The 27,205-nt window shown below is 30.8% G+C and overlaps 2 protein-coding genes across 3 annotated transcripts; both read left to right on the top strand.

Moving 5' to 3' along the window:
* The first annotated feature begins 3,202 nt into the window (after positions 1-3,202).
* Positions 3,203-13,717, top strand: LOC7489886 (lysM domain receptor-like kinase 3). Its single transcript, XM_052450675.1, is given in 11 exon segments — positions 3,203-4,222; positions 4,465-4,503; positions 4,717-4,881; positions 5,186-5,373; positions 6,589-6,678; positions 11,391-11,484; positions 11,571-11,722; positions 11,800-11,891; positions 12,716-12,854; positions 13,151-13,249; positions 13,339-13,717. Coding segments are annotated over 11 exon segments (1,851 nt in total). The 5' UTR covers positions 3,203-3,594; the 3' UTR covers positions 13,504-13,717.
* A 6,159-nt stretch (positions 13,718-19,876) lies between these two features.
* LOC7489887 (ribonuclease 3-like protein 3) lies at positions 19,877-23,344 on the top strand. 2 transcript variants are annotated; one of them, XM_052450291.1, is made up of 3 exons: positions 19,877-20,495; positions 21,106-21,252; positions 22,814-23,344. In XM_052450291.1, exons 1-3 carry the CDS (start codon positions 20,034-20,036, stop codon positions 23,084-23,086), a joined length of 882 nt encoding a protein of 293 aa, XP_052306251.1. In that variant the 5' UTR covers positions 19,877-20,033; the 3' UTR covers positions 23,087-23,344. The 2 variants fall into 2 exon arrangements, with proteins under 2 accessions (XP_052306251.1, XP_002301611.3); XM_002301575.4 differs by lacking the exon at positions 22,814-23,344 and adding an exon at positions 21,403-21,741 and having other exon boundaries at positions 19,888-20,495.
* Positions 23,345-27,205: the final 3,861 nt, after the last annotated feature.

Genomic DNA, 27,205 nt, shown 5'->3' on the forward strand with positions numbered 1-27,205 from the left:
TCCCAAGTCCAACACCGTCCCAGCCTGTCTTGGCCGTCGCGCCGGTGCTTTTTTTGTCCATTTTTTAGGGTATATGAAGGTAACAAAAAAAAAAAAATCATAAAAAATGAAGATTATATAATTTAAAATTAATTCTTTTAAAATACCAATATAATTCTTTTAAAATTAATTAATCTTATTTTCCCAATATATAACTATTTGTACATAGCATAAAACTATAAATAATATAAAATAAGCTTCTTAAATTACCCCTAACCTATATTATATTCCATTGACACTTTAGCCATAATTAAAAGTTAAGAGCAATAAATTTACATCAAAATTTATTAAATACTTAAATCACATCTTGATTATTGTTATGTTATTTTTTACTCTTAATTTTTTATAATATTATATGAAGATTCCTTTAAACAAAATAATTTATAAAACTAATATTAGATGAAGACTCCTATAAGAAGAACACCTAAGTTAAAAGATAACATGGTTTTTTTTTATTTACTTATATAATATTAATATTAAAAGAAACTCACAAAAAAAAAAACAATTATAGAAACTATAATGCTAATATAGTCATGCCAAAATTCACAAAACGTAACTTTACATTTGTTTTATATATAGATTTTATTTGAATAAAAAAAATCAATTAGAAAAAAAAATTGTTTTATAATAGTTATTGAGTAAAAGAAGACAATTTAATTTTATAATATTAAAATATAACTATTAGAATTCGAGATCTAGTTTTTTTATAGATTTTTATTTCTTTGGAATGTTTTCAAGGGTTTTTGATATAAAAATCACTAAATATGAATAATAATAAAATATAATTAAATTATAAATTATCATGTTTTTAAGTTTTAGGGCAAAAAAACTTTCACATCACGTGCCTATATTTTTAAATTAATATAATCCTTTGGTTATTCCTTATATTTAAAAAAACTCAAGTAGACGAAAGCATTTTTGTTTTTGGAAAACTCGAACATATTAAAAGAATACCTAATTTAAAATTTAATATAATTATTTTTAGTCATGTCTATATTATTAATATTTGCCTCACAAATATTAAAAAAGAAATCTTTCAAGTAAAAAGATTTGTAGAAACTACAATGGTAATAATATAATCAGGTTAAAATTCACATCACGTGCCTATATGTTTTTGTTACATATAAATTTTATTTAAACAAAAAAAACTCATTTTAATAAAAGTAATTCACAAATATTGTAATATAATAGCAATTATAGTAGAAGAAGACATCTTAATTCTATATTATTAAAATATAAATATTAGTATTTGACATACAACTTTTTTATAGATTTATATTTCTCTGGAGTTTTTTTTAAAGAGTTTACAATTACATATTTTACTAATTATTATGAATAATAAAAATTAAATTAAAACTAATAAATTACGAGTTATAATATTCTTATTTGTACAATCGTTCCTAATATTAAAAATACTCCTTTAAATAAAATGATCACAAATATATAATATAATAGCAATTCTGATAGGATAAAAAATTCTAATTTTATAATATTGAAATATTAATATTAACATCCGAGGTCCAATGTTTTATCAAGTTTTATATCATTTGGATTTTTTTCAAGAGTTTTATTTTATACATACTACTAGATATAAGTGATTAAAATTAAAAATGATTTTATATTATGATTTATCATATTTTAATTTTATATTTAATTATTTATATTCTTATCATATAAGTAAATGAACTTTTCTTTTAAATAAAAAAATTGATAAATATATTTGTTTTTCAATTGAAATGAATACTAATGTGGGTTGCAAGAAACAAAAATGATGCTCTTTTTTATTATATATATAATTTAAAAACTGTTAACTAATGCATTGAGAAATTAGTAAAACATTATTAAATCTAAAGGTGAAAGAAGACTCGAGGTTTCTCCCCATGCTTCAGAACAATAAAAGAGGTGTTTTCCCCCCCTTTTTTTCCCCCTTCTTTATTTTTTTAATTCTATATATCTTCTAATTTTTCTTCTTCCAATTGAGTGTTTATTTATTTATTTTTTCTTTTAATTTTATTTTTTAATATTTTTTTAATTTTTAAATTGATCATCATAATTTATTTTAATTTATTTTTTAAAATCATTGCAATCTTAAAATAACATTGCATTTATTTGATGCTCAATTTTGCAAGCATTTATTTTTATTATCATATCATTAAATAAAAACTAATTTTCGTAAAAATGTTTTTAAATTCAATGGAGTCCATGACTGAAGTTACGAGTTTGATGAAATAAGTCATGAAACCTACTATCAAATATATTGCTGTCTTGATTTAAAAAACATAAAATCATCTTTATTTTTTTTAGCCTAACCATGCTTTTACCAATCGTCCAAATTGTTGTTGGATCCGGTAAGTCGACTAGGTTATGTAGAGACAACTTTTACATGGGTTAATTTAAATTTGAGCTAATTAAAGAGTCAATTCAAGAGGTTTTAAGGATGACCTGGTAGGTTGAATTTAATAATAATGTTAAATAGTTTATTTTTTTAAAAAAAATTCCATCTTCTAATTTTTTTTTCTTTAGTCGAATTCTTTCAACCTTTTCTTTTAATTTTATTTTTTAATATTTAATGGATTTTGAATTATTCTTCATAATTTATTTAGGTTTTCTTTTAACGAGGTTATCACAGTTTTAAATAAATATCCTGACATTTATTTGTTGTTCAATTTTACAAATGTTTATTTTTATTATCATTTTATTAAGTAAAATAATTTTAGAAAACAAAGTTGTTGAATCCAACGAAGTTCATAATTTGAGTTGCTCATTTGACGTATTAAGTCATAAAATCGAGTTGATCTAATATATTATCATCTTAATAAAATCGAGTTGATGTAATATATTATATTTTAATATAAAATAATATTATCCGAAAAGATTTTTAAAGACAATCCAATTAATTTACTAGTTATTTAAATTACCTTTATCTCCATGAAGACAAATCAAATGCTGGTTAATTTTATCTTCATGTTTTTCAGCGAACTTTCTTTCCTCGTAAACATAAAAAACAAAATAAACAAGTGTATAATGACACGTCTCTTCAACAGAAAAAAAAATGGAGATTGGAATGAACCCGTTGTTTTATTTTATTTTATTTATTTTTTTTTAAAAAAAGGTTTAGATGGCCATATTCCAAGTTCAAACATGAAAGGAAGGAAAAAATTAGGCAAATATTTGACAATTGAATTCTCGAGGGGGGAGAGAGAGAGAGAGAGAGAGAGAGAGAGAGCATGAAGAAATGGTAAAGCCCGCAGGCTTGGACTGCGTTGCGTGTCCAATTAGATAGAAGAGGTGAGAGAGCAAAGCAGCCATCGCGTTCTTCACTCTCCAGCTCTTTTCTATCTGGAAGCTCAACGCAAAACCGAGTTACTGAACACGACAACGTCGAGCATCAGCCACTAATTATCTCTTTTTAATAACCCATTAATTAATTGCTTAACTACCTTATCACCATTATCATCGACAACTAACCCCCCTCAAGTCAACCGTCAACAAATCAGAATCAGTTTCTCCGGTTCATCTTCCTCCTCCTGCTCTGAACAGGAAGTTCTCGAATCAATGAATCCCAAATTAGGATTTGGGTTTCTTCTTCTACTGTTACTCTGCTACTCAATCGACTCGAAATGCAGCAAAGGATGCGATTTGGCTCTAGCATCCTACTACGTTTGGCAAGGAGCTAACCTTTCATTCATCGCCGAAGTTATGCAATCAAGCATCTTAAAATCAACAGATTTCGACACCATCCTCCGCTACAATCCTCAAGTAACAAACAAAGACAGTCTCCCATCTTTCATCAGGATCAGCATCCCTTTCCCCTGTGAATGCATCAACGGTGAATTCCTCGGCCACTTCTTCACCTACAACGTCAGAAGTCAAGACACTTATGGAACGGTCGCCGATACATACTATGCCAATTTGACCACGACTCCGTCGTTGATAAACTTTAATAGCTACCCTGAGGTTAATATACCCGATAACGGAGTGCTTAATGTGAGTGTTAACTGTTCGTGTGGGGATAGCTCGGTTTCTAAGGATTACGGCTTGTTTATGACGTACCCGCTCCGACTCAATGATACTTTGGCGTCGATTGCCAATCAGACCAATCTCACGCAGTCGCTGCTGCAGCGTTATAATGTTGGTTTCGATTTTAATCAAGGGAGTGGTGTGGTTTATATTCCAACCAAAGGTATTTTGTTATTTTTAGAAAGAGTTTGATAGATAATGTTTTTGTTTTGATAATAAGTTGGAGTGATTTAATTAGTTCAGAAAATACACACTAAATATTGGGATATTTGTTTGAAGAATTTATGTTAGAGAATTCGTGATGTTATGGTAGGGATTGCCCCGTTTGTTAAATTCTAAAGATATTTGTTTTTAGCTGTTTGAAGCTATGAATTTGCCTTACCATATCGTTTTCTTTATTTACAGATCCAGATGGTAGCTACCTGCCCTTGAAGTCGAGGTAACTTTCTGTACTTAGACTGTATTCTAAATTTGTTTGTTCATTTTTGGATGTTACAATTACTAAATGTTTGTAATTTCCTTTCCTTTTCATTTTCCCTTTTGCAGCACAGGTGCATTGGGCTTCTTTGCGTGTCGATTTTTTGATATTTGGGCGTGGATGTAAGATGCTATCATGCAAACTTCGTACTATTTTGAACTAATGTTGTACTTTCCTATAACCAGGAATAGCAGGCGGCGTTGTTGCTGGCATATGCATAGCAGCAGTAGCCGTGGCACTGTTGTTGGCAGTTTTTATATATGTGGGATTTTACCGAAAGAAGAAGGTGAAGGGAGCAATATTGCTGCCAGCATCTCAAGAACTCTCTCCACGAATTGTTCAAGGTTTTTCTATCACTATCCCTGACCTCTATTTATGATTGAAGAGTTCTCAACGATCACTGGTTTGAACAGATTTCTCTCGCATTATATCTTCCATAGAGAACACTAGGATGGTTCTTTTTCAATGTTTCTTTTTCTGAGGACCATGACCATCATGGTCCAATTTATGGTTAATTCTTTTTCTTTGAGTGAACGCATTGAAATATAATCATCTCATCTTACCAGCTCTAGATTCTCTTCTACTTCTGGAGAAAGTGAAATCATGTAGATGACTAAACATGCTAAATGTTCCTCTGTCTTGGTTCAGTACCTGGAAGTAACTCCAATAAACCTGTGGATGCGACTGGGTTCCAAGGTCTTACAGGTTTAACTGTGGACAAGTCTGTGGTATTCTCTTATGAAGAACTTGCTAAGGCCACTGATGACTTTAGTCTGGCAAATAAGATTGGTCAAGGAGGCTTTGGGTCTGTATACTATGCAGAACTGAGAGGCGAGGTCTGTAATTACTGTAATCTTTAATTATTTATGATCCCCATTGTTAAAGTAATCGTAAAACATCATGCATTTTCCTGTGAGGTATTGAATGTTAGTTATTGGGTTTGAGTTAGTTTGGCACCTTTGCTGAGCTTTTAAAGATAAGAGCAGGTGCCTGATCTTTTTTCCTGTTTTTTATTGGAAGGTAGTTATAATCTAGCATCCTACTACATAGCAATGGATCTCACATAAAACAGCCATGCAGATCCATCTGTAGTAGAAGGCCATTTATAGTTATGTTATTGAGGACAAGATTATTCAGCATATTTTGAGTTTAGGATAATGTTACTTTGCCGCTTTTATATTAAACGCTTGATGTGAACTGATAACACTTTGATTTGTTAATTTGAACATGTCATATCATATGCTTTTACCTGCTCTAGAGAGATTTATGTTAGTAGAGCATAGCAGTTCTAGAGCTACCTTCAAATAAGCTCTGTGAAGCCCAGTCATTAGTTAATTAGAACTGGGAATCCAAGTTATAGAAATGAATGAAAAGTATTCTACTGAGTGAATGGAACAGGTGGGTGAGCAACTGCATTAACCGGTAGCGTCTGCTTAGGTTGAATTGAAATAGTGGTTGCTGCGGCTACATTTTTTAGCAACCTTTGTGTTTTTAAGGATTGAGGTCCATACCTTATCTTTTCTTGAATTATGTCGGCATAAAGAGTGAGCGGAATTTTGTCAAAAATGAATATCTGAACTGACTCAAGTGAAAACATTCAGACCAGTTGTTTCAGTTTTGGTTTAATTTGGAAGGAAAATATATAGTCTCAAATGCTGCTGTTCTGTTGCCTTTGGAGAAGAACTAAAACGACCTAACAAACTTAGTGATATCAATTGAAATTTATTTATTTTTAATCAGTTTATAATTCATATATAACATAAAAATGGGTTGGAAAATCTAAAGAGCCTTAAAGTGATGTACCTCTACTAAAGAACCTTAATCAATGTGTCATGCATTTTTTAATTGATGTCTATTTTTCAAAATTTGACTGGATGGAATTTGATTCAATTCAGTTTGCATTCAGCTTTCTAGCATTTGGAAATTTTTTAATGAAAAAAGATAAGACATTTTCCAACTGAACTGACCAAAACTGCAGTGCCTGCAAATGTTTTATATATTTTCCATGTGTGTTTCTATTCTAAAATTTATATTTTTGACTTGTTATGCAGAAAGCTGCCATTAAGAAGATGGACATGCAAGCATCAAAAGAATTCTTGGCTGAGCTCAAGGTTTTAACACATGTTCACCACCTAAACCTGGTAATGTGCTCATCTTTTTGCAATTACAAGAAATATAGATTGTGCTTATGAACAAAAATAGGTGATAGCATCTTTGCTTTACTTGAGAGAAGGTTTGAACTTTGACTTGAAGAACCAAAGTTATATACAATTGATCACCCTCACCTTACATCTATAAAGAGACACGAACGAGAAGTATAAATCACAATAAAGTTGATTAATCCTTCGAAGAGTTTACAAGTTCAATCAAGAATTTAGTGTGAGGATCACTCAACCACACAGAGAAAAAAACACACAATCTGCATCAACCTTAGATAAAAATTCATCAACTAATGGGTCAGACATGTACCAAATTTAAATAAAACTCAAACTAATTAAAATAAAGTTTAAAATAATAAAAATAAATAAAACAATAGTCTAAGATTTGTTTTCATGATTTGCCACATATGATAGTGAAAATTACCTAGAGAAATAATTGTTGACGAATTCTTTCTGAACAAAAGCCTGATGCCTTGTAAAATAAGAATTAATTTCTAAACAATTAATTTTTCTTGTTTGATACGAAATCCTTATAAAATAACTAACCCAAAGGCTGCCTCTTGACTTAGGCTATTAAACTCTTCTTGAATCTACTTTGTTTTAGGCCTTAGAATAGATCCAATTGACACTCTTAATGGATCATTTGATGTCGTCGCCAAGATCACATCATCCCCTCTCTCCTCAAAAGAATTCAACCTTGAATTATCACCCACATCAAACAAAGAAAGATCAGAAACTTTGAATACAACACTAACATTATACTCACCTTTTAGACTCACTTTGTAGGCATTGACTCATTCAAGGAATCTGAATGAATCATCTCCTCTAAGCATCAACTTTGATTTTCTATGTTCAAGAAATCTCTCTTTGTGCATATGCACCCAAACCTAATCTCTTGGTTCAAAGGCAATCCTTTTTCATCTTTTGTTTGCTTGGAATGCATACTTCTCATTCTTTTTTTGAACATGTTGTCGTACCTTCTTTAACAATGTTTTCATCACCCGTGCTTTTCTATTGCCATCAAGTCTAACGTTCTCATCAACAAGTAAAGAATTCAAATTTATTAGAGTTAAACCATAAGCTATTTTAAATTGTGAATAATTTTTCCAATTTAATAGATTAGCACATAACGATTTTTTTGTAACTTATCAAACAAAAATTGTAAATGCTCAATATGCTCACCTAAATTCTTACTATAAATATCATTAAAGTAATCAACAACAAAGCTTCTTGTGAATGCGCACAATATATGATTCATCAATCTCATTAAATTAATATGTGCAATTGTAACACTAAACAACATGACTAATCATTCAAACAATTCACATTTAGTCTTAAAGTTACTTTTCCTTTCATCACCTTCTTTCATCTTATTTTGATGATAACTATTTTTCAAATCAATCAATCTTATTTTTCAAACATACAACATCCATGCAACTCATTAAGAATATCATCAAGTCTAGGGATAGGATATTTGTACTTTACCATACTATTGTTGATCACACTATTTATCAATAGCAAACCACCATGGATATCATCAGAAAATACACGGTAAAATCTAAACGACAACTTCAACCCGTTATCAAAAAGCCTTACCAAACTTTGATCGCCTTGAAATTCTACCCCAAGATAAAAAAAAAATCTCTGAAAACTTCCGGCAAAATTTTAGCTCGATCCAATGGTCGGATAAAAAATTAGAAAAATAAACACTCTTGATCTCACTCTTTTTTGTATAGAAACTCAAGTGTTTACCTATATTTTATACACTCTTTTCTTTTCTCATCCTTATTTTCTTCTCTCCATTATCGGTTTCAATTGACTTTTTTTGTCTTTTAGCCGAATCTGAGTTTTTTCTTTTATTTTTTCTTTTAGGCTCACTTTATTTTCACTCTTTAAAATCACGACCTTACATGTTTTATTTGTCTCCTCGGCTTTGCCTTTTCTTTTCAGCTTTAATTGGTCTTGTTTAAGTCTTTAAAGCTCTCATTTTGTCAACTTTTGCTTCCAACGACACTATATAAAAATAGTAGCTGGTAATAATTTCAGATAAAAACGCCTTACCAACCACTTTTGTATATATTTTTACATGGTAACCACGACCTCACATTGTTGTATTATCATTTCAACTTTACTTTTCCTTTTTAATTTCAAATGGTCTTCATAAGCCTGTCTAGGTGACAATGATGCAAGTTTGCATGCCCTTTCATCCTTCTCAAGAGAATATCTATTTTTAAATCCATCATATTTGGTCTTCCTATCAAATTGTCAAGGTCTCCCCAACAATAACAATAAATGACTAGCATGCATAGGAACCACATCACACAAAACTCCATCCTTATACTTTCCAATCAAAAAAGAAATCAAAACTTGTTTAGTCATTATAACTTTACCACATTCATTCAACTATTGAAGCTTATAAAGTTTATTATGCTTAATAGTGTTTAGATTCAATTTCTTAGCAAGTCTAGTACTAGCAACATTAACACAACTTTCACTATCAATAATCATGCTAGACACTTTGTTACTAATGTGACATCTTGTATGGAAGATCTCTCTTTGTTGTTTCTTTACCAATTTCATAGCAACTTTATGATCATCAGCCTTTGAAAACTTCATTTCTTTATCTTTAAAATTATCATCCATACTATCATCATTCATTGTAGCTTTAATAGTAGGCATTTCAACTTCCTTTTCCTTATGACTAGGAACTCTTTGTCTACTAATCATCTCATCAAACTTAATCATTAACACCTCCATCATAGCTTTCATTCTATCCTATATTTCCTCCACAGTTCTCATCTTTTTTTGTTCAATACTTTTTTAAGACATCTTTTATATCTGAAATAAAGGTTAGTAGTAAATAAAAAAATAATTATTTTTTCTCACACAAACCTCATGTGTTTACCCTCACAATAAAATTTACTTCACTCGTGTTTTACATAATTTATTAGGCTTTTCATTCTAATGGACTTGCTATGTCTTTTACCACGCTGTTCTCGTACTTTGGTTCTTAAAAGTAACTTAATAACTTATTAAAAAATTAACCAAACTACATAATGATTTATTTTATATTTAACGACTTAAGAATCAATAATTATTCAAGCTTTCAAAACAAAATTTGAGGACAAATTTATGAGTAGCAATGTAAATTTGTGTGAATATAATGATGAAACATGAAACACAAGCAAGAATTATTATTAAGTCTCTAAAAATCCTTTCAAGATTTGCGATTTTGATTCTTTTTTATTTTAATAGGTGCCGAGTTTTTCAAGTCCAAAGATAAACACAATTTGTTGTTTGTATGCAATTTTTTTCCGGCATCTTCAAGACTTTTTTTTCTTTTCCTATCAAAAATCGATTCTCTTCTTCCTTCTTTTTTTTAATCAAGATTCCACCTAAACACCACAAAGATTAATCAACATTCAATTTTTTTTTTTTTTGTAATAGCTGAAACCCTAGAGAGAGAAACAAAAAAACACAAGAAACAAATCCTAGATATAGTAAGATCTAAAGAAAACCTTAGAATTACTTATAACAATCTGATACCAAATTGATACGGAATTATCCTTTAGATTGTTAATTTGAGGTTTAAAAAAAAGTTTGCAACTTGACCCAACAAGAACCTTCCCTTGAAAAACCAAATTTATATGCAGTTGATCAACCTCACCCTACGCCTATAACGAGGCACGAATGAGAAATATAAATCACAACGAAGTTGATCAATCCTTTGAAGAGTTTACAATTTGAATCAAGAACTTAGTGTGAGAATTATTCAACCACACAGAGAGAAAAAATCACACAATTTGCGGCAATCTTAGATAAAAATTCATCATCTGAATACAATTTTTTACATAAGAGTATTTCTATGTAAACCCTAAAACTAATGGGTCACATCCACCTAATTTAAATAAAACCCAAACTAATTAAAATAAAGTTTAGAATAAAAAAAAAGTCGAAGATTATTTTTCACCATTTGCCACATATGATAGTAAAAACTATCCAAGAGAAATAATTGTTGAAGAATCCTTGTTGACCAAAAGCATGATGCCTTGTAAAATAGGAATTAATTTCTGACCAATTAATTCTTCTTGTTTGATATGGAATCCCTGTAAAATAAGTAACCGAAAGCTGCCACATAAGTTCTCAATAGCATTAAGGATTCCTTGTAGTGAATGGAATCCATAACTCTTAAGGAAACAATATATTTTTTATTTTCACACTTTGCTGGCAGATTCTAGACCCAACTTTAAACATATTGTCTTCTCTCATCTCGATGAATCAGTGGACCTATCATATATCGTTGGAAAGGTACAGATGTCTAGTTCTTAACCCAATTGAAATCACATTCAAACTCCTCTTGTAGCTTCAGATATGACCCGAAGAGTAGACAAAGGTCCAGCCTGACAGATTTGAACATTTTTAACCCAAGCCTCTTCACTTAATCCATTAAACTTCTCTTGGATCCATTTTGTTTTAGGCCTTAAAATAAATCCAATAAACACTCCTAATGCATCCTTTGATGTGGTAGTCAGGAGCCAGGTTCGCATCATGTATGTGCACTTGAAAGTGTATCTGGACACTCGAGTTGATGTCTTTGTAAAATTTTGAAGTTTTTTTTATTATAAATTGTGATGCACTAAATAATGTTCGCATGTACTCTATGCACTAAATAGTACTATCTACATTTAATACAGGTCCGATTGATAGGATATTGTGTTGAGGGTTCTCTTTTCCTTGTCTACGAATTTATTGAAAATGGAAACTTAAGCCAACATTTGCGTGGCTCTGGTGAGACTACATGTCCATTTTGAACATTTTTTCTGGTGGTAGCAGACACATTGAATGGCAGTGATAAAAGTGTTGCTTGTTTGCAGAGAAGGATCCATTGCCATGGTCTACAAGAGTGCAAATTGCCCTTGATTCAGCTAGAGGCCTTGAATACATCCATGAGCATACTGTCCCTGTTTATATTCATCGTGATATTAAATCGGCAAACATACTGATCGACAAGAACTTCCGGGGAAAGGTTGGATTGATTTTTGTCATGATGGTGTTCCATTTCAAGCTTTTTTTCGCATATTTGTATTAAACTTTATGATACAGGTTGCAGATTTTGGATTAACAAAACTAACTGAGGTTGGAAGTACATCACTCCCTACACGTCTTGTGGGTACATTTGGATACATGCCGCCAGAGTAAGACATTTTCTTTTCTAACAATTCTATAAGAAGATAAGAACTTTGGAATAGGTTTCAGATAGGATCCTGTTTAGCTAAACAACTGGCTGGTCTCAATTTCTTATCATCTTTTTCTTGTCTATAACTGTTTGGACACAGAGCCCAAACTCTGTCAGAGCAAAAGAAGTGTTTATGAGCTGTGTGATTTTACCTTTTTCTTACCTGCATAATTGTGGATGTCATTGTTTGGAACATCTGATAGAATTTTGAATTAGGGTCAGTAAATGGCACGGTAGGTGGCTCTAAAAATAATCTAATGGAAGGCTATTGAGAATTTTGTGTTGCTTCTATTACCCATCTACATTGATGGCGTAAACCTCCCTGTGAAATCTAAAGTTTTCCAAATCCTTTGTTACCAGGCAGGGAGGGGTTTGGGATGGGAGGTTGATCTCCCAGTTTATAAATTCATGACCCAGAACGAGGGAAAAAATAGAAAATATCGGGCATGAAATCAGTGTGGCAAAAAATGGAGTGAGTTGCATGTCGGACTCTGACTATGATGCAAAAGAGTTGTTTTTATTGTGGGAAGACACGTTTGCGTAGCACTGCTGCAGCTAAGATTTTTGGGTTGCATGATCATAATTATAAATCTAAGGATTTTAGAAGTATATCTGATGAAGTCACTATAGTTTGAAAATGAAAATTTAATGTCATGTTTAGTTTCTGAGAATAGATGTGAGTGTATTTTATGCATCTAGCAGGACAAGGGCCAAAAACTTAAATGAGAGCATTTCTTTATTTTTTATGAAACATGGATTGACATTTCCCATGATTCTGTGCAGATATGCTCAATATGGTGATGTTTCTCCGAAAGTAGATGTTTATGCACTCGGGGTTGTCCTCTATGAACTTATTTCTGCTAAAGAAGCTATCGTCAAGTCAAATGGTTCTAGTGCTGAATCAAGGGGCCTTGTTGCTTTGGTTAATTTTCTGCCATTCCTCTTTATATCTATTAATTTCTGGATGCTAATAGATGTACTTAATTTACTGTAGTTCGAGCTCTGCTGAAGCTTGACTCAGTGCTGAACCAGGAAAATTGAATAACAATTTTCATATGGTTCTGGCATCTGACAAGGCTTAGTGGAGTGGAAATGAATTTTACCAGCACATTTGAGGCTCTCTCTTAGACTTAACTTTCAAGCCTATATATGTGCTGCTTCTGAATACATCCAGAAAACACCCACAAGCTGACCTTTTTTTATTACTCCATTCTACAGTTTGAGGATGTTCTTAATCAGCCTGATCCTAGGGAAGACCTTCGCAAAGTAGTTGATCCAAGGCTCGGAGAAGACTATCCACTCGATTCAGTTCGCAAGGTAAACAAACAAACTTCTTTTGGAAATACACATATAAAGATCCTGTTTTTGCAGTCTAAATCAGAGCTGTGTGCCTATTTTGGTTCCAGATGGCCCAGCTTGGCAAGGCATGCACCCAAGAGAATCCTCAGTTGCGGCCGAGTATGAGATCCATTGTGGTTGCTTTAATGACTCTTTCATCCTCGACAGAGGATTGGGATGTTGGCTCCTTCTATGAAAATCAAGCTCTTGTCAATCTAATGTCAGGAAGATAGAAGGCAAGGTCATCACATCTTATGAAATGATTATGCGAATACACCAAAATCTTTTCATGTAGATGTATACATATATCGTTAATCTGTAAATTTGATAGTTGTAAATTGATCTGGAGGGAATATAAATTGTAGCATTAATCATTTGATGAACACATAAAATTCCGAAAGATATATTTTTTTTGGTTGAAATCTGAAATATCAGTTCATTCATCAACTTCAATGGCTTAGCTTACTTTGCTATCCAATCAGCCACTGAATTGGCTTAGCTTCTGCTTAATTGATATCTGCTGCCATTAGAAAGTCTTCCAGCGTTAACAGTCGTTAGAATTAAAGGATCTACGGAGAAGGACAGAAGGCAAGGATGTCGAAGTTACGATTTTAGTATGAAATAGATAGGTGTCACGTGCTTCTCCGTGAAAGAGAATTGAAAAAATAAGAATTGAAATACGACTGACATAGAAAGTCACTATTTTAAATCTCGGTTCGACCGAAAGGTCTTAAGTGACTAGTGGAATTGATCTAATCTAAAATGGTCAAAAACTCGGGTTTACTTGTATCTCGGATAACCCAGGGCAAATTCAGTAAAAATAAGGTCAAGAACCGTTGATTTTTTTTTAAAATAATATCATTTTTACTTTTTTTTATATAAAAAAAGGATATGGTTGATTTAGGTTAATTCGGGTCAATCCATTCGACCCATGACCCGATACTTCTCCCAGATTGATTCTTGGATAGGGCCTAAAAATAATAAGAAAAACCAAGAAGATCAAGTCCTAATAAATCAAATGTGGAATGATAAAAAAAAACATCAAGGATAAAAAAATGCAATTAAGAGAATAAGAACCTCATTTGAAGAAGAAAAAAAAACAGAGAGGACAACCTAAAAATTTGAATTCAAGGGAAAAATTGAAAAAAAAATTAACAAATAAATCCAAAATAAAAATCAAGATCATGCATCCAAGGATGAAATTGAAAATAAATTAAAATTTAATAAAGGTCTAAAAATCAAATTTAGAAATTAAAACATTGAGGGTCAAACCTTATATATCATCAAATTTTAAATTGAAAGGCAAAATTAAATTCATAAAAGAATCCAAAACACAAATCAAAATCAAAAGAATGAAGATCAAATATGAGGAAAAAAATAAAAATAAGATCAGGGATCAAATGATAAAATTGAAAAGAAATTAAAATTTGATAAAGGAGCCAAGAATCTAAATTAGAAATAAAAACATTGATGGTCAAACCTGAAACAGCATACAATAAGAGAACAAATGTGATATAAAAATAAAATGTCAAAAGATGAAATTGAAAAAAAATAAATTAAATTTGATACAATTAAAAGAATGAGATCAAATGTGATAGAATTAACAAATAACACAATCTTCTAATTTTAATTTTGCAAGGGTAACACATTTTTCAAGGTTGAAGAGAGAAAATAAAGGGGAAAGAAAAAATATCGTCAAAGCTCCACTGTGCATGGAGCAGCTGCAAGTGTCTCACCACCATGAAAAGGGTGGAGAGACGCATCAAATGCGGCATTAAATATGATGTTTGTCCATTGGAAGGCGCCGCACATGCCATCCAAAGGGCACATACGCCTTCCACACGCCAACAATTGTTTTTTTAATTTATAAAAATATCAAAATATTCCTTACCTACATAATATTAACGAGAAAAACATAATTAAAAGATAAAAAACCCCTTAATTTTAGCTATATATTATTTGATTAAAATGACACTTAAGTAACTACACTGAGGCAACAAGAAAAAAAACTGCATGCGCCTCTGCCCTTATAGTTAGTAAAATTAAACTTTTGATGATATTTTTTGCACTGTACCCTCATTCAACTATGTAAAAGTAAATGTATCCCGTGAAAATTACTGAATTACCCTTGAATACATGCTATAAAACTTAAATTATTAAGGGTAAAATGATAAGTGAAATACGAGTGTCTGGATATATTTTAGGTTTTGTCAAGGTGATTCAATAAAATGTAGCAGCAAAATACAGAAGGTATGGCCGTCCATGGGAAAGTGACTTCACACATTTATGGCACCATTTTTTCTTTGGCTGCAAGCAACAAAAGCTGATAGACGACAAAGTCCAACATATATATATATATATATGCATTATTAATTGCCTGGAAGCTTCCTCTATTAAGAAAAATGATTTGTCAAACCTTGATTTACGCGAAGCACTGAAATGGAATGTCAAACTCTTGGCCACCAAGGTAGAGATTTGGTCAAGGACTTTTGAGTTCTGTGAGGGCAAATTTTTCAAGTTAGGAAAAATAATAATAATATATATATAAAGATGGCGATGCAGTGAATTCTTATTTTCTAAGAAATAAAAAATATATATCTTTTTAATTTTTACAATTTTCTTCATTTATTCCAAAACAATAATTACGCAGAGGGGAGAGGTGACTTCTTAATTCTTATTCCTCATCCGATTGAGGTGTCTTCTTATTCCTCATCGTAGAGGGCTTCCACCTGGTTATTGGAATAAAATGGAAGAAAATCATTGCTTCCATATCCAAAGAAAGAGGAGAAAGAAAGAAAGGACATGAATCCTACATATATTTGCTTGTTTATGAGGTTAGGTGATTAGGGTTTTTCTATTTTAGTTTTTATATCACATTTTGCGTATAAGAATTTTTTTTTTTTTTTTTTGGTTTGGTTTAGGTTTGATTTGGTCAGTTTTAAATTTTTTAGTATAATTTAAATGGGTAATTTAATTTCAAGGAATAAAAAAATTATAAAAAAGTTATGTTATTATACTCGATTTCTAGACAAGTTGGTTACATACTAGAATTGGTCCGACTTGAAACCACTGTCATAACCCAATTTTTTACCCTTTTATTTTAATTATTATTATTATTTTATTTACTGAAAAGGAGAAAAAAATGATGATGAAAAAATAATAATGATGAAAAACAAGTAAAATGAAATAAATGAAGAATGAATTAAAATTTGGGTTAAGGGCAACATGATTGGAAGTTTTGAGGTTTAATTAAACTTTAAAATTAATCTAATTAATCTAATCAAGGGTTTAATTGGTGAATTGATAAGTTTTGAGACTTAATTAAGCTTGAAATTAATTTAATTAATCCAATCAAGGTTTTAATTGGAGAATTGATAAGTTTTGAGACTTAATTGAGCTTGAAATTAATTTAATTAATCAAATCAAGGGTTTAATTGGAGAATTGATAAATTTTGAGACTTAATTGGACTTTGATTTAATTAAATTAATGAAATCAGGGACTTAATTGAAGAAATAGCAAAGTTTGGGGTTAATTGGAGGCCAAATTACAACATATTAAAGTCGAAGGATTAGCTTGTAAAAAGCGTCGAAATACAGGTGTCCAATTACAGTTTAACCAGGGGCTTAATTACAAAACTTTTAAAACTTCAAGGGCCAAAATAAACATAACCATTAAACACAAAAACGGTGCCGTTTCTAGACACTGTTCATCTTCTTCAACGATTCAGCCGCCCACCACCACCATTACACCTGCAATCAATGAATGAAACGAAATTGTTCTCTGGCTATAAAAACCAGAGAACAAAAGGCCACAGGAGGGAAAAAGGGCAGAACCGAGGGGACTGAAAGAAAGAGGAATACCAAAAAAGACTAGGAGAGAAACAGAACCAGGGGAAAATTTTGGTCCATCAACCAGCAGCACCTCGTGCTTTTACCACCATTGTCTTTGTCTTGAATGGAGAAGACTAGACAGAGAACTAGAAAAGGAAAGAGCAGAACCGAGGAGAGGAAGAAGAAAAACAGGAAGGAGGGAGAAAAACTAAAAAACAGAGGGGGAAGAGAAACGAAAAAAAGAGAGAACAACCAGAGGGAGCTTACGTTCAACCTTCATTCCGTCAGTTTCTCCTTTGATAAATATAACATATCACCAACAGAAAAACCGTATGTCATTCCATTGATGATTTTTTTGTTGTCCATCAGTATTTTCTTCTGTAAATTTGGCATATAACTATTAAACATATCGTCTGTTGTTCTGTCGGTAATTAAACAATGACAATGATATTAATTTGTAATAATTCTTTTCCAACTCTCTAGAATATATCGACAAACTAAGTCTATCGCTAACCTCACTAGTAACAATTTAAAAATAGTTTTTTTAAAAAAATTATTAAATAAAAATAGAAAATAATTAAAATAAATTAAATGAATATAAAAATCACATATTTATTACAAAATTAAAAATTTATAAGTTTAAATACAATTAATCTAAAATAGAGGCACTAAAAAAAAAAGGAGGAGGAGGCGACTCTTTACTGGTATCGTAAGGCGAATAAGAAGGGGCACATGCACCACTCATGTGTGATCTCATCTTTATTCCTAATTGACGAAGTTCGGTTGTCTTAGCACTAAGTTGTTCATAATCAGCAACATGATGGGTTTTCGAGCTTGAACTTTTGATCTAAAATCACCTCAATCTCCAGAGTTTGACTGCTTGGAACCAATTATGAGCATCCCATGGTTGAAACATTGCGACCTGTCCATATGTTCTCAGCCATAGTGTTAGAGAGGTCGTACATAGACCTGATTTTTATCGGGTCCACTAGACGATGTTGTCTCTAACCACAAATCCAGATTGAGATCTGGATGGGTCATAGAATCATCATTATATCTCTTTTTTAACCGGGTGTTATATGTATCATGAAAAAAAAAAGTCAGCAAATTCAAATAAATAATAACTTAAGAAAAAAATAGTTGAAAACCAACAAAAAGTGCTGAGCTCGGCTATCCACAAGCTGCTGCACCCTTTTTTAGCGATCTTCAATCTGAATGTTCGTTTCCGCAAAAAACTCATTCGAGCTCAGCTTGCGCCAAGAACCGTAGCCTTTAAGAGAAAATTGTTGTTAGTTAAAAACGAATTATCTATTAATAAATGAATAATAAAATTGAATAAAAAGATTAAATTTTTTTATCTGGATTTCAATGTTACCTAGTTGTAGCGTGAATAAAAAAATTAAAAATTAAATTAGAACATGGATGCTAACAAATCAAGTGTTGTTGTGGCTGAATTTATAGTTGGAGGTCGATTTGTGATGAAATTGGAGGGGGTTGTGTTATTTGTAGCAGAGAAAAATGAAAGAAGAAGAATAAATTGGGGAGAGAGAAAGGAGGGTTGTTTGTCAGGTCATAAATTAAATATTACAGACGGATTTACTGATGAATTTAATCGACAAATTTAAATTCATCGATAATTATGTATGTAAAATAACACGTCATCGTATATTTTGACTTTTTTTTTTCTCATTTCTTCCTTTTCAACTGTAATTCTCTTGGTATATACTGAGAGAAAATTTATGTCGGTGTTTACCGATGGATACTGCGAGGGCATATTTAGTCGAAAAAATTCACCGTAATTTACCAACAAAATATTTTGTCGATGTCTTTGTTTATATTTGTCAATTTTCTAGTAATGTCCACTAATTAAGTTTAATTATTATTATTTTTTTATGATAAATTAAAAATACAAAAATTAATTTATAATCAACCTAATACTAAATAATAAAACTTAATAAAAAATTAATATTAAAAAATGAAATTAAAAAAAATATAAAATAAAAACTCCATATCATCTGTATTTTGAAAGAAAATATTGCTTCCCGGTGGAATTGAATGCATAATCTCCAACAATCGACCAACACACTCATCAACTTATCTACTCCACAGAATTATTATCAAAATAACTAAAAAATATATTTATTTGGTTTATTATTCATATAAATAGTTAAACCAACCTTACTCTCGTGTACTGATAATATTTGGACTTTTTACATGTATCCTTATTTTTAACTATTTTTATGGTCTGAAACTACTGACCGCGGGTATATTATTAAAAGCATGTTGAAATTATATTTCTAAAAATTTTGAATTTTTTGTTTAAAATAAATTATATATATATATATATATATTTTAAATCGTTTTAATATACTGATATTAAAAATAATTTTTAAAAAATAAAAAAATTATTTTAATATATTTCTAAATAAAAAATACTTTAAATTATTATTCCTGTCACAATCTCAAATAAAATCAAATCATTAACGTACCTGGTTTTTTATATTATTAGAGAAAAATTCTCCTTGTTGACTTTTTTTTTAATGAATATTAATTTATCATAAGTTAAAAAAAAAAAAAATAGCTGCTGTGCCGCCTTTGTTTTGACCGAAGCACAATCTGATGGTCTGATGGCGCACAAGCATCCTAAAAACTCACCCTATGACGTGCCAGAGTCGTTTCCTTTTCACCATAAAAGTCAATATTTCCAACTTTTCTTTTCCTATATATTCCCTATCCAAAAACTGGAAAAACCCTAACCATTCCCACCAAATAACAATTAACGACTTGGCCTGTCAAAAGAACTATCTCTTTTTTAACTTTCTTGTTGACACATTCCAATCAGAGGTTTTTGGCATATATATATATATATATACAGAGTCCCAATCTCTTAAGAGTTCTCTCCACTCTTACATAGATCTCTTAAGCTGGCAATATGGAGTCCCAACAAGAAGAATCAGCAGCAGCAGCAGCAGCACTTGACATGATAAAAGTGCTTGAGATAACATCAGAAAGTCACAAGGGGACGAAGGAAAGTTCTGATGATCGGTCAGAGGTTGCTTCTGGAAAACAGACGACGGATTGGGTGACGGATCTTGACGAGGTGGAGGAGATTCTCCACTACAAGTTCAAGAGCAAGAAGTTGTTAGAGGAGGCTCTTACACATGCCTCATTCTCCGATCAGTGCTTTTCTTACGAGCGGTTAGAGTACGTTGGTGATTCGGTGCTAAACCTGCTGTTCACAAAAGAACAGTACTTCTTGTACCCGGATTTGCCACCGGGGCCTTTAACCCGACTCAGATCAGCCAACGTAGATACAGAGAAGCTAGCTCGTGTTGCCATCAAACACAAATTGCATCGGTATTTACGGCACAAGATGCCTCTCCTTGAGGAACAAGTAAGTTACAGTAGCGCACGATATAGTCTTCTCATTTTTTAATTTCTTATAACGTGTTTTTCAGTTTGTTTTCTGAGACCGACTTTGAATATGTCAAATAAGCTAGAAGTTTCACCCTAGTTGCGTGGCTCTCCATGATTTAATATAAAATCTTTCGTCGCACTTAAGGAATATTTAATATAATTTCAAAAGTCTTCGAGATTGGCAAGTATCTATTTTAATTTTTCGTAGCAGGTAATTATGTTTAAAAAATAAAAAGATAAGTTGGAAGTGCTCTCAAACTTTGTTACGATACCTAAAAAAATCATTTAAAATTATATATATATATATATATATATATATATATATATTAATCTTTTTTCTAAAATTTTGTTCCTAGATGCTGTAGATCCCAAGAAATCCCTTGATTTTTTTTATGGAATATATTGCTAAATCACCTTCATTTTAATCTTAACCCACTAAAGTAATACTTTTGGATTTATCAGTTGTCATTTCTGAAAAGAATTTGGGGCATGTTTGGCAGCCGACTTTAATTTTGGGTGGAGCATATGATAATGATTAAAATCAATAGATTTTTTACTTGTTTTGACGACGACTGATCACAAAACAGATTCGGGAATTCTCGCAAGCAATCTTGGACTATCCCTTGCACTCTAACGGTCTTGTTGAAACACCAAAAGCACTAGCTGACATTGTTGAAGCAGCAATAGGAGCTGTTTTCATTGACAGCAATTTCTCCATTGATGTTGTCTGGAAGGTACGTACCTTATTTCCCACTTACGGGGTTCTAGAAAAAAAATCATGATTAACAAGAAGAAAAGAATTCACACCCTTGCCCTTAAATATTGACCACAATCATTTATACCTGTCTGATCAGTTGATTTGCTAACTGTTTGTGTTTGGTTAGATTTTTAAGGATTTGTTGGAGCCCATAATTAGTCAAGAAACACTGAAAGTACATCCAGTGACAGAGTTGTATGAAGTGTGCCAGAAGCGGAATCTTAAAGTAAAATTTGTAGATCTGTGGAAAGAAAATATGGCTTTTGATGTTTTCATTGATGATCAGTTTGTGGGCAGAGGCACCTATGGTCTGAAGAAAGAAATTGCGCATAATAGAGCAGCGAAGAATGCATTGAACAATATTAGAAAAATATTGAGCGAGAAAGATTGCTCTGATGTTGATGAACAGAATTATCGTGTAGAAAATTGAATAAACATCACGTAGACTCATTGCACTGTTGAAAAACAGTAGTCTCACCTTAGTTTTGTCATGCATAAGCATGCCGAAATCATACTATGCTTTACTAGTAAAAACAAAACCTTATTTCTACAATGGATATGTTCTTCCTAGTTTATTAGGAACTTTTGTGGAAAAAATTCTCTTTTGTAGAGTTTCCGCTTGAAGATATCCTTGAACATGAGAAGAATTGCTATGCATACAAAATGATCAGGGAATGTTTAGGGAAGATAAGCTTTTGCATTTTTCATGAGGGAAATGGTGCTTAGAGCAACTCTTCAAGCTTCATGTGCTTAATTACTAGAATAGTGGCAAGGAATTCTCATGAACTCTTGCTGAAATGATAAATTAAGAAGCGCAGTCTCGAATGATGCCGGTGCATGTAAACATTAGTTTCTCGATCAGAAATTAATGGTAGCGAAGCCCGTAAACCTGGTTGGAAGGACAGTATTTTGTTATAAAGCTGAAGAACTTTTAGTGATTTTCACCATGCTCAAATTTCTTTCTTGCATGCATGCTTTTCTGAAAAAAACACACTAGTATAAGAGGTAAATTAGGCTAGCTTTTGCTGGGCTTCGATCATAACTTATAAATTGATTCAAAACTTCTTTTATAGAAATTGATTCAGAAATATTTATGATATCGATACATTTTTGGGCGTGATGTGAAACAGGATAGCTTTTGCTGGGCTTCATAACTTATAAAATGGACATGGAAAGAGAGTCTGGGCAGCACATGAATCTAAATTAGGCTAATTGCTTTACATAATCGGGCCCCAGAAGGAAAACAGAGTCCCACCGTCCTTCCCTTAAAAACGAAGGTAAAAAAACAGGGGGAAAGATAGACCCAGATCCTTCTGGAGTTTTGAAAACAAGAAGATGGATTTGGGATTAGAATTCCCCGAGCTACGTCATGGCGGGATAAAAAAAACCTTTACTTATAAAAAAATAAAATTAAGTGCCACAGTTGACCCTTAATTGCCCTTAGTTGACCACAGTCATTTATAACTTGTGGTAAAAGTAAGTGCATTTAGATTGTAACGGGCAAAGTCTTGATTTGCTAACTGTTTGTGTTTGGTTAGATTTTCAAGGATTTGTTGGAGCCCATAATTAGTCAAGAAACACTGAAAGTTCATCCCGTGACAGAGCTGTATGAAGTGTGCCAGAAGCGGAATCTTCAGGTAAAATTTGTGGATTTGTGGAAAGAGAGCATGGCTTTCGATGTTTTCATCGATGGCCAGTTTGTGGGCAGAGGCAGCCATGGCCTGAAGAAAGAAATTGCGCATAATAGAGCAGCGAGGAATGCACTGAACAATATTGGAAAAATATTGAGCGAGAAAGATTGCTCTCATTGAAGATAGATACAGATCCTTCTGGGGTTTTGAAAATATTGGTGTGAGCATTATATGATTTAATTGAGTTATTAAATTTATATACAGATTATAGGTTTGACAAGTTATGCTGTGAAATCTGAGTCGATTTAATATTGAGCGAGAAAGATTGCTCTCATTGAAGATAGATACATATCCTTATGGAGTTTTGAAAATATTGGTGTGAGCATTGTATGATTTAATTGAGTTATTAAATTTATATACAGTTTATAGGTGTGACAAGTTATGCTGTGAAACCTGAATTGATTTAATATGTTATTGTTGCAATATTAAAAAAAAATGATGTCATCTTAATTTTTTTTAAAATTAAATTATATATTTACCTGTTATTCAAATTATTTCTTGAACTTACCAAGTCAATTAGATTACATAATTACTACATAATTTAATTGAAACCTTAAGCTATTCAAGGATTCAAGTCAAGGTTTTAATATTGATTTATTAAATTAAATTTAATAATAATATTAAAAAATTCCCTACAACTTAAATAATTATTTTTATATTAAAAAATTTGATTTAACTTGTGATTGTGTGTGCCAATAAACTAGTTACACCAAGAATAGAGCGTAATTAACTCTTTATCTCACTTGAGAGTTATAAGAAATCAATATGCCTCTCGCTACAATTCATATATATATATATATATATATATATATATATATATAAAGGGGTGATATTAAATCAAAGCATGTGATTTAAGCTATCAATCGCTTGAAGTAAAAACAACTAAAATCTATATTGTAAGAAATTTTGATTTAAAGTTTTGGAATAAAACTTTTTCATATTTTTCCTCTCCTAAATAATTATTAATCTCTTAATTTTTATTTACATATATAAAAAATATATAATTAATTGGAAATTGCATGTTTTATTAATACATATAGTAAGATTGGAGGGAAATGATACACTCACACACTCACTGTCCTCACACACCAACCATGAATGCACAAGTTCCTTTTTATCTCAAGATTTTATCCTTTTATTACGTCTTTGATCTTGCAACCTTCAAAAAAATAAGTGCAATTTGATCTTTTAATTTAAAAAAAATATTATAATTACATCATTTTTAATTCAGACTTGCAAATCTCTCAAACGACATATATAATCGTTTTAACTAAAAAAGAGAGTTTATTAATATTTATTATATCCAGTCTGGATACCTGTAATTGCTACATAACAAAATCATAATACCGATTTATTATTTGAGGCATTAAATAAAATTGAAAAATTTTAAATGCAAATTGAGCAACAAGATAATTGATCGTTGCCCAAGCTGAGTAACAGGTCGAGTCAATTTTTTTTAAGAGAGAAAATATATTTAGGAGTTGTTAATATATTTTTTAGCAGAAAAAAATTAAAACTACATGAGAATTGATCTAATATGATTTGGTCAACTTGACAAATCTAAAAATAACATAAACGACTAATAAAAATATAATTTAATAAGAAAAAAAATCAAGATGATATTTTTTTTTAATATTGAAAAGACAATATATTAGATCGACTCAAATCAATTCAGATTAACTTGTCAAACCCGTTATCCAGGTCATGAAACATTAATAACCCTATACAAAGTAAATTAAAAAAAAATCATTAAATTTGATTCTCAATTAACTCAATGTTAATAGATGAAATTAAAAACAAAATTTAACTTTAAAAAGGAGTCAAGTCAACATGGGTTAACTTGTCAAATCTATTTAATGAGACAAAGATAACCCATAAAAAACAAATCGAAACAAATTACAAAACTTAATTATTAATCAATCTAATATTGAAGGATGAAATTAAAAAAAATCAATTAAAAATGAATACCAAAAATCACCCGAGTCAACCGAACAAACCGTTGACTCGGGTTATGAGATCAGAATAACCTCATAGAACATAAACTGAAATAAATTATATAATTAAATTCTCAATCAATCAATCGAATATTGAATGATGAAATTAAAAAAAAACAATTCAACTAAAAAAAGACAAAAAAAACCTGAGTCAACTAGTCTAACCCGCAACTTGGTCATAAGATCATGATACCTTATAGAAAGTTAATAAAAAAAATTATAAAACTCAATTTTTAATCAACCCAATATTAAAGGATTAAATTGAATAAAGAATCAAATAAAAGAAGGATAAAAAAATAACTTGAGTCAACCGGAGTTAACCTGCCAAACTCAGGTCAAGAGATCATGATAACTCTATAGAAAACAAATAAAAAAAAAGGTTATAAAGTCCAATTCCAAATAAACTTATTGTTGAAGGATAAAATTGAAAAAATAAATATTTAATAAAAAAAGGACAAAAAAAACATGATCCAACATGACTAACCTACAAAACTAACGACCTGAATCATGAGACTATGATAACTATATAGAAATAAAATAAAAATAAAATTATGAAGCTTAATTATTAATTAATCCAATGTTAAATGATGAGGTCGAGAAAAAAATTTAATTAAACAAATAACACAAGTCAACACGACTAACTCGCAAAACTCACGACTTAGATCATGAGATCAGGATAACTCTATAAAACAAATATGAAGTTGAATACCCACTAAACCCAATGTTAGATGATGTATTTTCTTTTAATAAAAAACCTAAGTTTGAAATTTTAAAATAAAAATCCTCAAAACTTTTTGAGGACTAAAAGAAAAAAAAAAAACTTGGCATTTAAGTGGGCATGTGATGGAAAAAAGAGCAATCTTTCGAGATTTTCTTTTCTTGGAAAGGAACAGTTGATGATGGATTAAACTGCCAGACGCTGCTTTACAAAACAATGGTTATACAATCATTTATATGTTATCAAAGGAAACACTATAGATATGATTACAAAGCTATTTCCTTACAACTTGACACAAGAGATCCACATAATATCAAACCTTTTTCTCCTTCTCTGGGCAAAGCAATTTAATTTTTTCAAGAGTTTTTTTCAGGCAAAATTGGAAATCAAAATCCCATAAGACCCATCATCCATCAATGGAAGAAAAAAAATCACGAGAGATAGTTTAACTGATTAGATTTTAAATTTGTTTCTCAATAATCACGAGTTCGAGTCCCATGGCTTAGTATCATTGAAAATTTACATGATTGTTAACTTCAGAACTTGTGAAATTAGTCGAATTAACCACTCCCGGTTCCTAAACCAAATTGCTAGGAGCTAAGAACCAGTATCTCTAGCATTTCAAGAAACACCATCATCAATGGGTTCTAGTCTTCAAGAAGCGTTATTTTCTGGTGAAGAACTCGCCTTACCGGAAGGAATTATTCTGTATGCAGTCAAAGGTTCCATAATAATATGGCTTAATTACACTGACATTCCATGAAAGATTTCTTGAACAATTTATTCGAACATTTTAGTAATTCTTGAGAATCTTAAACCCATGTTTATAGAAAAATTACATCTTTTAGACGAGGAAAACGGTTTTTTTTTTTAATGATAGATAATGTCTTTAATTAAATTAAGAGAATAGAAGTGAAAATGCAACAATATCATACAAATAAAAATACTAAATCAAGGAAAAGAATAGGTAAATAAAAGATTCTAGCAATAACGTAGATATTCCATACCAAATTAGAGTATGAATTTGATATTGTTTCCATAACGTTTACACCACCGACATATAAATTTATTATTATTTTCATAAATTGGTAACCGGAAAAAAAAAGTTATTCTTAGGATAGAACCAAGCAAGTAAAATCTTGTAAAAAAAAAACACTTTGACAGAGTTTAAATCGGAATTTTTAAAAATTTTAATTTTTTTTATTTTAAATTAAATTTTTTAATATTTTTTTATCATTTTGATATGTTAATGTTAAAAATAAAATTTAAAAAATAAAAAAATATTATTTTAATATATTTTTAAGTAAAATATAATTTAAAAAATAATTATTATCGAAACTTAGAATTTGTTGGGTAATGCATTTTAATAAAACATCAAATTACTAGGTTTTAAACATCGGAGGTCACAAAAATATAATTTATCATGAATGCCCGCAAATTTAGGTTTGAAACTTGAAAGGTCGTTTAAAACATGATTTGAATTGTCTTGTCTTGGCATGTGATGTGACCTCACGATTAAAGAAAAGA

Source organism: Populus trichocarpa, chromosome 2 (assembly GCF_000002775.5).
Source record: "Populus trichocarpa isolate Nisqually-1 chromosome 2, P.trichocarpa_v4.1, whole genome shotgun sequence".
NCBI classification, from domain to species: domain Eukaryota; kingdom Viridiplantae; phylum Streptophyta; class Magnoliopsida; order Malpighiales; family Salicaceae; genus Populus; species Populus trichocarpa.

What these genes read in the sequence shown, in the direction of transcription:
- LOC7489887 (XM_002301575.4), top strand. Translation starts at nt 20,034, where the DNA reads ATGGAGTCCCAACAAGAAGAATCAGCAGCAGCAGCAGCAGCACTTGAC. An exon ending in TGCCTCTCCTTGAGGAACAA is followed by an intron (nt 20,496 to 21,105) that starts GTAAGTTACAGT and finishes ATCACAAAACAG; the next exon opens with ATTCGGGAATTCTCGCAAGC. An exon ending in CCATTGATGTTGTCTGGAAG is followed by an intron (nt 21,253 to 21,402) that starts GTACGTACCTTA and finishes GTGTTTGGTTAG; the next exon opens with ATTTTTAAGGATTTGTTGGA.